Raw genomic sequence first — 12,336 nt, forward strand, 5'->3', positions numbered from 1 at the left:
GACATTATGAAATGATTTATTTATTACTTAATTATAATGCATCTCACAGATGGATCAAATCAAGTGAAAAATACCCAAACAGTAAACGCTCATGAAACTGAACCTTTGGTTCTCTACTGCTTGTCGTGTTCCTTACATTTTTGCAAAATACTTAATTTTAGAATGTGGATTCCTGAGCGCCGTATGACGAAGTAATCAGCATTCAATGTTCACTTATATAGATAATAATAGACTAAGAGAGGTTTAACACATCTCTTGACAATAATGTCATTTTTGTCCAAATTCACCCACTTAAGGTTGCTTATATTAACATTAGCAGTCGCGGGCTGAACGGCAGCCTGGATCGCTAATGCTAACAAAGTAGTTCAACATAACAGGTTTTATGTTCTCAGCTTTCTTTTGTATTTGGAATATATTCTAATCCCATTTGTTCATTCAAACAATACTTTATTAAAAGGGAATTACTCAGGTTCTTTCATAGTCATTTTCTGATTTAATGTATTGAAGATCGGCACCAACATCAGCTAAATATCAGAAACCATTATGAAATAAATTGTACCTAAAAATAAAATTTTAAAAAGCCAACGTTTATAGTCTTGTGTCGTAGGTTCTCATTTGGTCTAACACAGGTTTAATCTACAACGGTTATTATTATCAACATACACTGATACTCCATTATTCTGTTTTAGTTATAAAAATAACTTTACACATGACAAACAAGACTGCAACTCTGACTGCATTTACTAAATTGTATTCAGGAAAAAAAATACACCTGACCGAATAGCAGATTTTTCACATTTTCAGCACCACTCCCGACGCGTCAGGGTGTCCTCCAACACAGACAATAAAAGCAAAACAACATGTGTCTCTTCAAATCCACCGAGCTGAAGCAGCGTATTAAACTCAGAGCGTACCACAGTTTCATCTGGTTTGGTCCATGAAGGCAGCAATCAAAGCAGGATCGTCTTGTATCCAGTCAATTTAGGGGAAATATGACTTACTGACCATCTCACAGAGAAGCAGCTCTGATGCGCTTCCAGGTGGCTTTGCTGGACAGAAGGTGCATCTTCCATACATGTCATCCTCAGCGCCTCCTTATCTCACTGGGCTCTTCTGTCACTTTACTGTATGGCAGTCTAGTAAAGCAGAAGTGTCAATAGAAATGTGGTGAAATAGTGCTGAAGAAGTGACGTGACGTCCTCGTCCAGTGGTACGCTCACTGAGTAGCTCACAGGTTCACAGGTCAGGTGGTCCGGTCCCACCAGGCTCCTCTGGGCTGTTAGAAGCGTGCCACAACTTTTATGTCCATGCCACCAAGTCCACCTGACTCCGCCCCAGACACCTGAGCCTGGTTCGGTCCGTGGCCCACCTGGATGTGATGGAGGCCGCTGTTGAAGCTGGCACACAGCAGACTGTTGGAGTCAGTGGGAGCCAGACACACCAGCGGACCGGCACCGTCCAGATACAACGTCCCTAAACAGACTGAACAGAGGACGGTGGAGGGAGGGTTGGAGAAGAGTGAGTGTCAAAAGCCTCACGCACTCAAACAATGATGGTAAGTGTGTGTGTGTGTGTTGTGTGTGTGGTGTGCTGTGTGTACATCTGTACATCAATGTTTCCATCCATTAGTGGGTGTTACCGGCTGTGTTCTGATCCCAGATTTTGACGGAGCCGTCATGGGAGGACGTTGCTACCTGAACTGGACCACCAGGAGGCGTCGGCAGAAACATACAGCAGGCGGCGGTCTGGAGATGACCTCGATACTCCACAACTTTACAGCCGGGCTGACGCAGGTCCCAGAGCTAAGAACACAGACACAACTCCACTGAGAACAAATGGCACGGTCAGAAGGTTCAAAACTAGCAACGTCGGAAAGTTGATGGATCTGAGAGTGTGCCGTCACAAGCATCATCTTCGAATTGCATTGGGCTGGAGAATTTCTTGAAATTAAGTTTTTTATTTGTTATTCCATTAAGTATGAATAAATCATAACAAATATTATATTGTATTACTATTAGAATATTAATAATTTAACATATTTATCTAAATATACATTTAAAGATACACACAAAAGTTACAATCCTCAAAACAAATTTAAAAAATGACATCCACCCACCTTAGAATTGACAGGCTCAAAGCCTTCCCAGCTATTCTCAAAGTGGCCTCAGAGCGCCACCTGGTGGGACGTGGTACTACCCACTGATCAGATTAGATCAGAATAAAAAAAGGTTTTGGTAACATATAAAATCAGTGATTTCTAAACCAGCTAAAGCTGACATCTTAAGTCTCAATGTAGATGAATAAAGAACGTCAAATTATGAATTAAAACTCATCACTGCGCGTCCTCCGGTCGAGACGGCCATGTTTTGCCGCAGTGAGCTCGATACCTCTGGACAGTGACACAAAGTGGAACCCTAACCCTGCGCCGGTAAAAGCTCTCAAGCCTGTGGTGAGGAAATATGACCCGTAATACATTACATTTAGCTTCATAATAGCAGGCAGTGATGGGTGAGGGTAAGAGGTTTGATGTATTATCATATCAAGCTGAAAGTGGCATAACACATAATTACGTTTTTCTTTTTTGGTCGTTATCATGTTATGTTGTTCCCCATTTATTTGGGAAGGGGGTCCCAATCAGAAGTGGGCTGGAGGGCACACGGTTGAGAAGCCTTGCTCTCAAGCATTTGGTGTGTTTTACTGGACTACAGCACCGCTGGTAATAACTCGAATAGGATTAACTTCATATTTGACTCTTTGCTACTTTTCGAAGACACAGAGTAGACGGGAAACGGTTTTAGCTGGGGGCTCGTGCTGCGAGCTGGGGGAGTCAAACGACTGTTTTCTTTGAGAGGAACCAAGAGAAAACTGGCATTAACCGAGTAGCCCCTGCGTTACGAGCTACAACAATAAACATATCGTTTATCCCAGATGATGTTTGTCTTGCATCGACTGAAACAACCTCAGACAATACGTAACCAGCGGACAGCCTCAACCAATCCGCCATATTTACATCTCCCTCCAGTGGTCTCACCGTGGCTTCACAGCCCTGGCCTCCGAAGCCGTTGCTGCTGGACATCAAGTAGTTTCCGTTTGGAGAAACATCGCAGTGGGTCTGGATGTATTGCTTGGCTGGGAAAGTATTGGTTACCTGCCATGTACGGCTGTCCCACACCCTGCGCACACACACACACACATGACTATAGAAATACACTAGTGCAAGCTTTAAAAAAGTAAAATCAACGACACCGTTTACTCCGAGCAAATGGAAGAGTAAGATTATTACAACTATAACCACAAGAAGAATAAAATGAAATATTGACGTGTTAACAGAACACTGAGGGTAGACCGTTCATCATCCATTTTTTCTGTAATACGAGGCTACTGCCCAGTGCCTCTCCGAATGTTTTGTATTCCAAGTGTTTTGGATCAATACAGGTGTGAAAAATCTGTGAGATTATGCCACTTATAAAAAGTCATGCAAACCGGGAGAAATACTGCTTGAATTGAACACGTGTCTATTATCTCGTCATTTGATGGTGAAGTTTGACAGTTTAAAATACTCAGCGTCTCGTGACATGTTCAGCTTGGTTCATTCCTCAGAGTTTTAGAGTAGGCTAAGTGTAGAGATGTGTCATCACTACATTCTCCCAGACTAACAGATGATAATGTGCAGCGGCCATCACGCACAACTACTATGTTGAGCTGCTGGTGTATTAGATAAAATCACATATGTCCTAAGAAGTACTTCTGATTCCGTTTAACTGAATTTGTTCATTCCCCTTTTTCCGTCTCTGGTAAAGAGACGGCCCTGGCATTTTATGAAAGCGTACAGCTACAGTCCCAAGACCTGATTACACCTCTGGGTTTGCAATTGGCTGCCGAAGGTGAAACTAAATGACGGCTAACCTGGTTGGGGAACCAGAAGTCAATCACTCATCAGTGAATAAAGCGCTGTACACAGTTGCATACGTTAATGTTTTTGTGTGACCTCCTGATTTGTATTCATCTAAATAAAGATGACCCCTTAATAAGTGTGCGACAGTTAGCGCTCAGTCCCAGTGTTGCTTTTATGTATGACAAATTGTAGTCTTGACCCTGCATTGTTCCAGAAATAAGAAGCATTCAACGACTGCTTGGAACCGTCGTGTAGCTCTGGTATTACACCCATAACACCCTTTTTGCTGCTGAAGTATCAACAGATCAGCATATTTCACTTTACCAACTGCAAGCAAAGTGGATTTCTAATGATTTTTTTTTGTTGCTCTGCTGCAAATTTACAGTAGTAGATACTGTATAGTTGCAGTTGCAAATCCTTCTGTACCTTATGGTCTTATCCTCAGAGGTCTGGACTATGGAGGAGCTGCCTGGAACCCAACAAACATGAGTCACCTGGACAGAGAAGAAAGGACAGTGGAAAAGTTTAATCCCCGGAGGGCATGAACTCAGACGCAACCCTCCGATTGAAAGGCTTATTGATTTGATTCTTACATAGAGAGGTACACAGCTAAGGAAATCCAGTGTATTGGAAACAATTATTGGTCCATGGCTGAGTGTATATCCTGTTATTCTCACCAGGTTTCTACAAACGTTTTGTCTCTGTTCACATTTTGCAGATTCTATATCCCACAGGCACATCCAGTTGTCACGGGAACCGGTGCACAGCTTCCTCCCCTCTACAAATCACAACACAAACAGTTCCATGGGATCAGTGCAGACCAGTAATCTTAAATAAAGGACAACGTGCATGAAACAAAACCGCCATTGACAGGCAAACCTGGATTGTAATAAAGAAGGATGAACTTTTGTTGTTCTTGTTGTTAAACTGAGATCATAAACTTAGAAGTGACGTGTGGCAGGCTGATATTGGACTTGCTGCTTGTAGCAGCCTCTTGACTGACCAAGAAGATCAGTTCAAGATATTCCTCTCTTCAATACTATGCAGCTTGGCTCTTTCACATCTCAAATTCAATCTATACCCTGGAGGCCTGATGGTGGACTTTCTTGCAAACAATGCTAAACTATAATTGGAATTATTCTCAGTTGTGTTTTTGTCTCACTCCATGTTAACCCTCCTGTTGCTTTAGGGTCAATTTGACCCCATTCAATGTTTAACCCTCCTGTTACCTTTATATTTACTGACATATTTTACCCTTGGGGTCAATTTGACCCCAGCAATTAAAACCTCCAGAAAATTATTAGAATTAATATTGTTTTCCAAGTTTAAGTGTGAGGTACTTTATGTTTGTTTGTTGACTACCTAAATAGCCCTTTAAATATATAAAAAAGTTGATATTTCTTTATGTTTGACACAGTGAAAAACAGCCTGGGGTCAAATTGACCCGAAAGAACACCGACATTAAACATTGAATGGGGTCAAATTGACCCTAAGGTAACAGGAGGGTTAAAAGCTGCAATGACTTGCCGAGATATCTGTTCCAAACCAACCATTTGGGTATTGGATATTATATAACAGGAGTATGACAGTGGATATGTTATTCATGGTAGGTTATGTTTTGGATAGAACATAGTACATACAGTATGGACATTAAACAATGAAAAGGCTTTTTAAAACTTTTAAATAAGGTGCATCTGAGTGTGTGTGTGCGCGTGTGTGTGTGTACCAGGGCTGATGGCGAGTCCATTGACCACCAATTCATGCCCACAAAATTCCTGGATGGGCTCGTCCCCCTGGTTTAGGTCCCACATCAGAACAGTCTTGTCCCGTGAGGCACTAAAGATCCACGTACTGCCTGCATAGCACAGCACCTGGCAGATAGACGAGGCATAATCAGGAGGATACATTGTGTGAAATGCGTAACAGCTCTGAGCATCACACCTTTATCAGTGTGTGCGCACACAGTGTCTGGATGTTACCTTGGTAACCTCTCGGTTGTGACCATGGAAGGACTGACACACCCGGCCTTGTTTCCAGTCATATACCACCACAGCCTATGGGTGCAGACACACACATGCATATACACTGGCACACACATTTGCACACAGTAATCACCACATGTTCCACGCATATTAATTTGTAAATGGATACATTTATCCAGAGATTTTTTTAGTTGCTCATTCACCTATTTAGGGATCTACCATGCAAGCCGCTGGGGTTCAGCGTCTCGCCCCAAAGACACTTTTAGATGTGGACAGGAAGATGTAGGGATCTAAACACCAACCTGTGATCCATTACACTTTGTATACCATCTAATTAAAAGAGTGAAGTATATTTTTCTTGCATTAGGCATTCTAATGATTGTTAAGACCAATAAACTGGTTAATTTATCAACTGAACCTGTCTAAAACCCACAAGAAAATCATGAGCAAATAATAATAAAATGTCATTAAAATGCTATTATTTTTTGGAGTAATCTAACCGACAAGTGCATAGAATCATTTACCTGGTCACTCCCACCAGAAACACACAAATCTGGGGTAAGATTGGTGACGGTGTTGATGGAGCCTTGATGGGCCGGTTCATGCTGCATCACCTGGCTGTCAAAGGTAGCATCTGCCTTCTCCCCCTGAGACGCCCTGCACAGAAAACAGCAATAGAAGAAAAAAAATCCCAAATTGAACATATTCAGCCAATGTTTTCCATAGCAGATTTTAGCCTGCTGTATATCTATCTCTGTATTATTCTCATATTATGTTCCTTTTCAGACTGCACTTCAAACTCTCTGCTCAAGATGACTTATTCAAATTAAACTATCCTCAAAAAATGAATGTCACCATATGTGTTGATGACACCTCCCGTGTGAAAGTAGATATACTAACACTACGAATGATATGTAATGTAATGTACATGTTTCGACGAGCCGTCTCACTGCTGTCCACAATTTATTTACTTTGAGTTACTTTTGAAAGAAAATTGCATTTGTGAGTAGCTCCTTGACTTTGTTTTTGAACGGACTACATTCTGACATCCTGGTTCTAATTAGTATGTCGTACCTTGTTTCAGTAGCGTGCATGTCTCACCTGTAGAGGTCAGACCTCTTGCGAAACTTGCTTTGTAGTTTGCCCATTTCTGCTAGGAACCTGCAGCCACACTGATACACACAGAGAGAAAAGCAACAAAGAAAAACAACAATCATTGCTGCATCCATACATATCTAACCTTGCCTTTAGCGAGCGGTAGTGATGATAAAGGGGCAACAGATCAAATCACTTTGCAAGCCTAGAACTATTATAAGATGGATAAGAGTCGAGTTCAAAAGCATGGACATTGTATTTCATAATAGCAAAACGACAAACAAAGAAAGCAACGGCACACTTAATGTTTCAAATTGTGCAATTGCGATTACATTCAATGAGGTCATTGGCTGAATTCCTTAAAATGTCAGATTAAAAGCGAAATGCTTTGGTTTGGGAACCTAAAGGGATTTGCTTGCAGCACATGTCTTACTGTACACTTTGCACTGCCAGACAATTGTGATTGTAAACTATTCAAGGCTCACCTACATACATCCCAACCTAAGTAGACAGCCTCTTACAGCAAATATCTTTCGTAAGGATTAGACAGACTGGTCTACAAAGTGAGATTAAACCACGGGTTCCCACACACGCCTCTTTCTCCCACACAAGCACAGCTAAACTCCTCCCTCGTTATCCCGACGTACTCCTGCAAACAATCCACAGGAAGGAGAGGGCTCAAATCCTATTAGAGCCGCATCATTACTGTCACATGGCATTAATCGCTCGAAAACACCTGATGTGACCTGTGCTGGCAACCATTACGTAACGACACCGAGGATTTAAAGCGAAACTTAAAAAAACAGTCATGGGTATAAGTACGCCGAACTGGGATGAATGAATCCAGATATCTTACCTGTCCCCGGCAGGTGTGGTCGCTGCGTGATGCTCAGGCTGTGGCTAGCTCGCTAGCATGCTCACTCATCTTTATCTGTCATGCCAAGATAACGCGCTAGTAGCGCCGAAATGTGGTTATACACACGTTCAAACTTGGTAGAGTCGCAGTCGCAACGACCAAAAAGCATTTCCGCCAGACAGCCATGGCAGCGAGTTGTTGTAACTGCGTGGGAATCAGCACACAAGTGTCTTTAAACTACAGCAGACCCATATCCCTCTCTCCGTAGCGACCGCGGAGCGACGCTTTCTCGTATCTAGGCGAGGGCGAGGTCATGTGACACGAGGACGGAAGTTATCGAAAGCGCTGCTTTACAAAATAAAAGTCGGATTTACCGTTCACGGTGTTTTTTGCAGTTTCGGACGTGTGCTGTCCCCCGTCTAGAATTCACTTGAATTCAATACATGTGCACATCTTTTTTAGTCATGCGGTGAATTTTAATTGTAATCACGCCATTTATTTCCCCTCTCCCCCTATGAATGCTAATCTCCACCCAAGGTTGGATAATTCCTGCTGGGGGGGGGGGGCATCAGGCAATAATGAGCTGTTTAGCTTTCCTCTTATTGACCCCCTCTCACGGTGCATTATCTATGGTAGGCCTATTGGTGATTTAACACAAACACATTCACAAATATATACTATATGTGAGCCCAATAACGGCTGCTATAAAATAATGTGCAAAGAAAGCAACATCACACTGAATGTATATGTGCTATTAAAGACAGAGGGGTCATTGGCCTCGACCAGGTAATGTATAGGATCCTTTTTAGGGTTCTTGAGGTATTGTATACCTCATGTTTGAGAGCTCTGGGGCAGTCGCCTCATTGATGAAACTGATGAGAGCTACAAGCCAAAACTTGCTGGTCTGACAACAAAATGATCAGATGGACCTGTACCTTGTAGTCAAATACAGGTCCAGTGTTCCTGGATTCTATTCTATTGTGAATGCTCTTATTCTGAAATTATCCAATTTCTTTATATTATCTCTCAGTGAGCTACAAATACATCTATGTAAACATTGTTTGGAGTAAAACTAAATATCCAAAGCTCAAACAGTTGGTCCTCAAACTGTATAATGTCATAACACGTTTCTTTGGTTGAAATGAAAGCCCAAATTATGATTTGTCAGTACATGTAACACATTTGACTGGGTACATGTAAAGCTAGATCAACAACATGTCCTACATCACTGACCGGTGGCTGGGTGTCGCTCTACAGAGCTGGTTTGTTGACCTTCATGACAGGCACAGGTTGTCCATGGACAGCAACAATTATTTTGCAGTTGTTCTTTTTTCTGTCCTGTTTTCATGAGCTTCATTGTAGCTCTGATTTGTGTTAGATAACCTCATGAAAGAGAAGACAGGCTTTGTCTTCATGAGCTGGATTTAAACAAATGCATTACAAGCAATTAGGCACTGGGTCACTGGGATGTCACATTGGAAGATCTAAAAAAGGGCACTTAGTTAGGTTACAATCGGCACAGTCCAATACTTATGTGAGATGACCATAATTCTAACTTTGTTTGCAGCAAATGGTTTATGTTAGTATTTGTTCTTAATTCACTGTTGCTATGTCAGTAAATGCATACAGTGTTCTTGAACTTCACTTACATCCCTATCACTGACTTGATGGTATAAGATCCATTTGCCTCACTCACATAGACGTACAGTATGTAGCAGAGATTTAGATTTATGTCACACATTGCTGAAAGCACTGAGAGCATGCTGTCGTAGTGTAGATCTTTTATAAAGCAGTTCAAAAGTCTTGACCTTTGCTCTGCAAATATCCATCTGCTAATTTGATTAAGGTTTATTTATCCATTTGAATGTTTTAGATCATGTACATCTAATGTAGCTATTTCCAAAAATAAGAAGCTTAGCCCAGAAATTATTTGAAATTGAGTGAGTATTCCAGTTGGAAACCAGCATGTCACCTAACATGAAACAAACGAGGCAAAACATACAACAAATAATCTGGGTGGAAATAAATGTATCATAATTAAATTAATATTTACAACTTTTAACAAGAGTGTGTATCTTTACATGAAATGTAATTGTTTCCATAAAAAGATGTATAAACATAATCCCAGACAACCTTTTTAGGTACACCCACACAATAAGAAATTATCTTGTTGTAAGGGTCTGTTCTGTGTCTACTCTTTCTTCTCTGTCTCCTCGGTGTCTACTGTGTCTTCTCTGTTTCCTTGATCGTTTCATCCCCTTCACCTGCCCTCAGCCTCTCCTGTCTCCTTGATCGTTTCATTCCCTGCACCTGTCCTCAGCCACTCTCGTATCGTTACCGTCTTATGCCGTACACCTGTTTTCCCTCCTATATATTGTGCCACTCTTTCCCTTGTCTGTTGCTGGATTGTTGTCTTTTTTCCGTCGTCCTGTGTTTTGTGCGTTTACCTGATCCTGCCTGCCTGCCTACCCTGAACCCCGATTCTCTGCCTGCCCCTTTTTGGACTTTTTTGGTTTTTGTGTGGAAACGTTTGCCTCATTAAAGAGTGCCTTTTTGTTTATCTACACTGACTCCTCGATTCCTCTGCACATGAGCTCCTGCACCTCGCTACCTGTGACGTCGGCGTGACACTTGTTATATGTACCGTGTTTAAAAAAGAAGAAGGTGCGAAGCCATGAGTAACACTAAGACTGTCCAGGTTCTTTCAGGTCCAAGAAACACCTGACACAGCAGTCCTTATAATAAAAACATCATAAAGTATAAACTACAATGGACTATCATTTGAAACCATTTTCTCCAACACTTTTAGGTATCGGGCTAAAATAATAGTGAAATACTAGTTTTGCTCAAACCACACAATAATATTAAACCTTGTGTTGCCTTAGGGTCAATTTGACCCGAATCAATATTACACCCTTGTGTCGCTTTAGGATTAATTTGAGCCCATTCAATGTTTAATGTCGGTGTTCTTTCGGTAGTCAACAAACAAACATAAAGTGCCTCACATTTAAACTTGGAAAACAATATTAATTCTAATAATTTTCTGGAGGTTTTAATTGCTGGCGTCAAATTGAACCCAAAGGGTAAAATATGTTAGTAAATATAAAGGTAACAGGAGGGTGAAACATTGAATCGGGTCAAAATGACCCTAAGGCGACAGGAGGGTTAAATATTTAATCGGGTCAAAATTACCCTAAGGCAACAGGAGGGTTAAGTCGACTTTGCTTGCAAATGTCTTTTACATTTTTTTTTAAATACAAGTCTTCCTTGATCTATAACATAATATGGAGCAGAAAGCTGTTCTAATGTTTTCAGTAGATCAAGCAGGAAAATGTGTTTATCAGTGAAGTTTTCAGGCAGTCCTTGAACACAAGCCGTTAAACCAAAACTGTCCGATAAAGCAGGGCGGCCCTTGTAGCTCTGGACCACAATCTGAATGAAGCTAAAGGAGGAATTTGTATGTTGCTTGGGACCCAGGCTCACCATCTCTCATTCGATAGGCCATGAGAAGTCCACTGTCGGCCCAAGACCCAAAACAAAACTACTAACACAATAAAGTGTTGACATATAACATGATTGGCTGTCCTTTCAATCATGAGTAAAGCCACATGTGTGGTTGTGGAAAAGCCAGAAGTAAAACAGGACACTGATTCACTGATAGCAATAATGTCTCAGACAAGAACAACTGCGGACTCTAACATCCATCTATCCATGCATCCACTTATCATGTCATCAATCTGTAAGTGTGTGGGGCCTATTGATAGAATAGTATGACTAACAACTGCTGTATAGCTCTCCAGTGGGTTAAAGGCGTATGTATGGTACAGATGATCCAACAGTTAGTGGGTACTGTTGAGATATGTACTCAGATGTATATGTATATGTAATGTGATACTGTACTGTGGTATGTATATATGGTTACACCACAGGGTGGCGCTAGGGCTCAGGCTATAAAGGCTAATGTGTCACATGTTATTTGTTCAGTTGAAGTAGCTCTGACCGTGAGACTGATGTGTCTGAAGCTTGCTAAATAAATACGCCGACAACGGCTAAAGATAAATCCATCATTTATTCTTTCCTCCGAATGCAACGGTAGCTGCTGCAACAGTGCTCCACAACTCAACAGGTTATGGGCCCAGGAGTCGTTCGGAAGAAAAGTTTAACAGTTAGAAAGTCGCAGCGAACCGCGTGCTAACGGGCAGCTAGCTAAGAAGAAGAGCAAGCTCGCATGATGGAACAACGAGGGAGGAGCAGGTTGCCTCGACCGACATTCGACGGAGACGAAACCAAGTATGAGATTTGGGAAACCAAAACGCTGGGATATCTCCATTTGAATGGACTAAAGGACACTATTCTGAGAGAACCGGCGTCAGAACAAGAGCGAGCAGCAGATGCAGGTAAAATGCTGACGCGCGCATAAAGCTAATTTTACTGTTGGACGACAAAAGCCTCTCGTTAGTAATGAGGATGCGCCCGATGATGGAAGAAAACTCTGAAAATATTGAGAG

The 12,336-nt window shown here is 41.6% G+C and overlaps 1 protein-coding gene across 5 annotated transcripts in view; it reads right to left on the minus strand.

Moving 5' to 3' along the window:
- The window catches only part of wdr31 (WD repeat domain 31), an 18,126-nt gene continuing 5,790 nt past the window's right edge, over positions 1-12,336 (minus strand). The window contains exons 1-10 of one of the 5 annotated variants that reach the window (XM_056418032.1): positions 7,829-8,127; positions 6,979-7,049; positions 6,402-6,534; positions 5,875-5,949; positions 5,622-5,766; positions 4,573-4,673; positions 4,322-4,389; positions 3,032-3,173; positions 1,640-1,802; positions 1-1,482 (exon numbers count right to left, since the gene is read on the minus strand). In XM_056418032.1, coding sequence (XP_056274007.1) covers positions 1,280-1,482; positions 1,640-1,802; positions 3,032-3,173; positions 4,322-4,389; positions 4,573-4,673; positions 5,622-5,766; positions 5,875-5,949; positions 6,402-6,534; positions 6,979-7,025 — 1,077 coding nt within the window. In that variant the 5' untranslated portion in view covers positions 7,026-7,049; positions 7,829-8,127 and the 3' untranslated portion in view covers positions 1-1,279. Of the gene's footprint in view, positions 1,483-1,639; positions 1,803-2,116; positions 3,174-4,321; positions 4,390-4,572; positions 4,674-5,621; positions 5,767-5,874; positions 5,950-6,401; positions 6,535-6,951; positions 7,050-7,828; positions 8,128-12,336 lie in introns of those variants that run through there. The other 4 variants (XR_008832189.1, XM_056418031.1, XM_056418033.1 and 1 more) reach the window with 4 other exon arrangements.

Source organism: Pseudoliparis swirei, chromosome 7 (assembly GCF_029220125.1).
Source record: "Pseudoliparis swirei isolate HS2019 ecotype Mariana Trench chromosome 7, NWPU_hadal_v1, whole genome shotgun sequence".
In the NCBI taxonomy this organism is placed as follows: domain Eukaryota; kingdom Metazoa; phylum Chordata; class Actinopteri; order Perciformes; family Liparidae; genus Pseudoliparis; species Pseudoliparis swirei.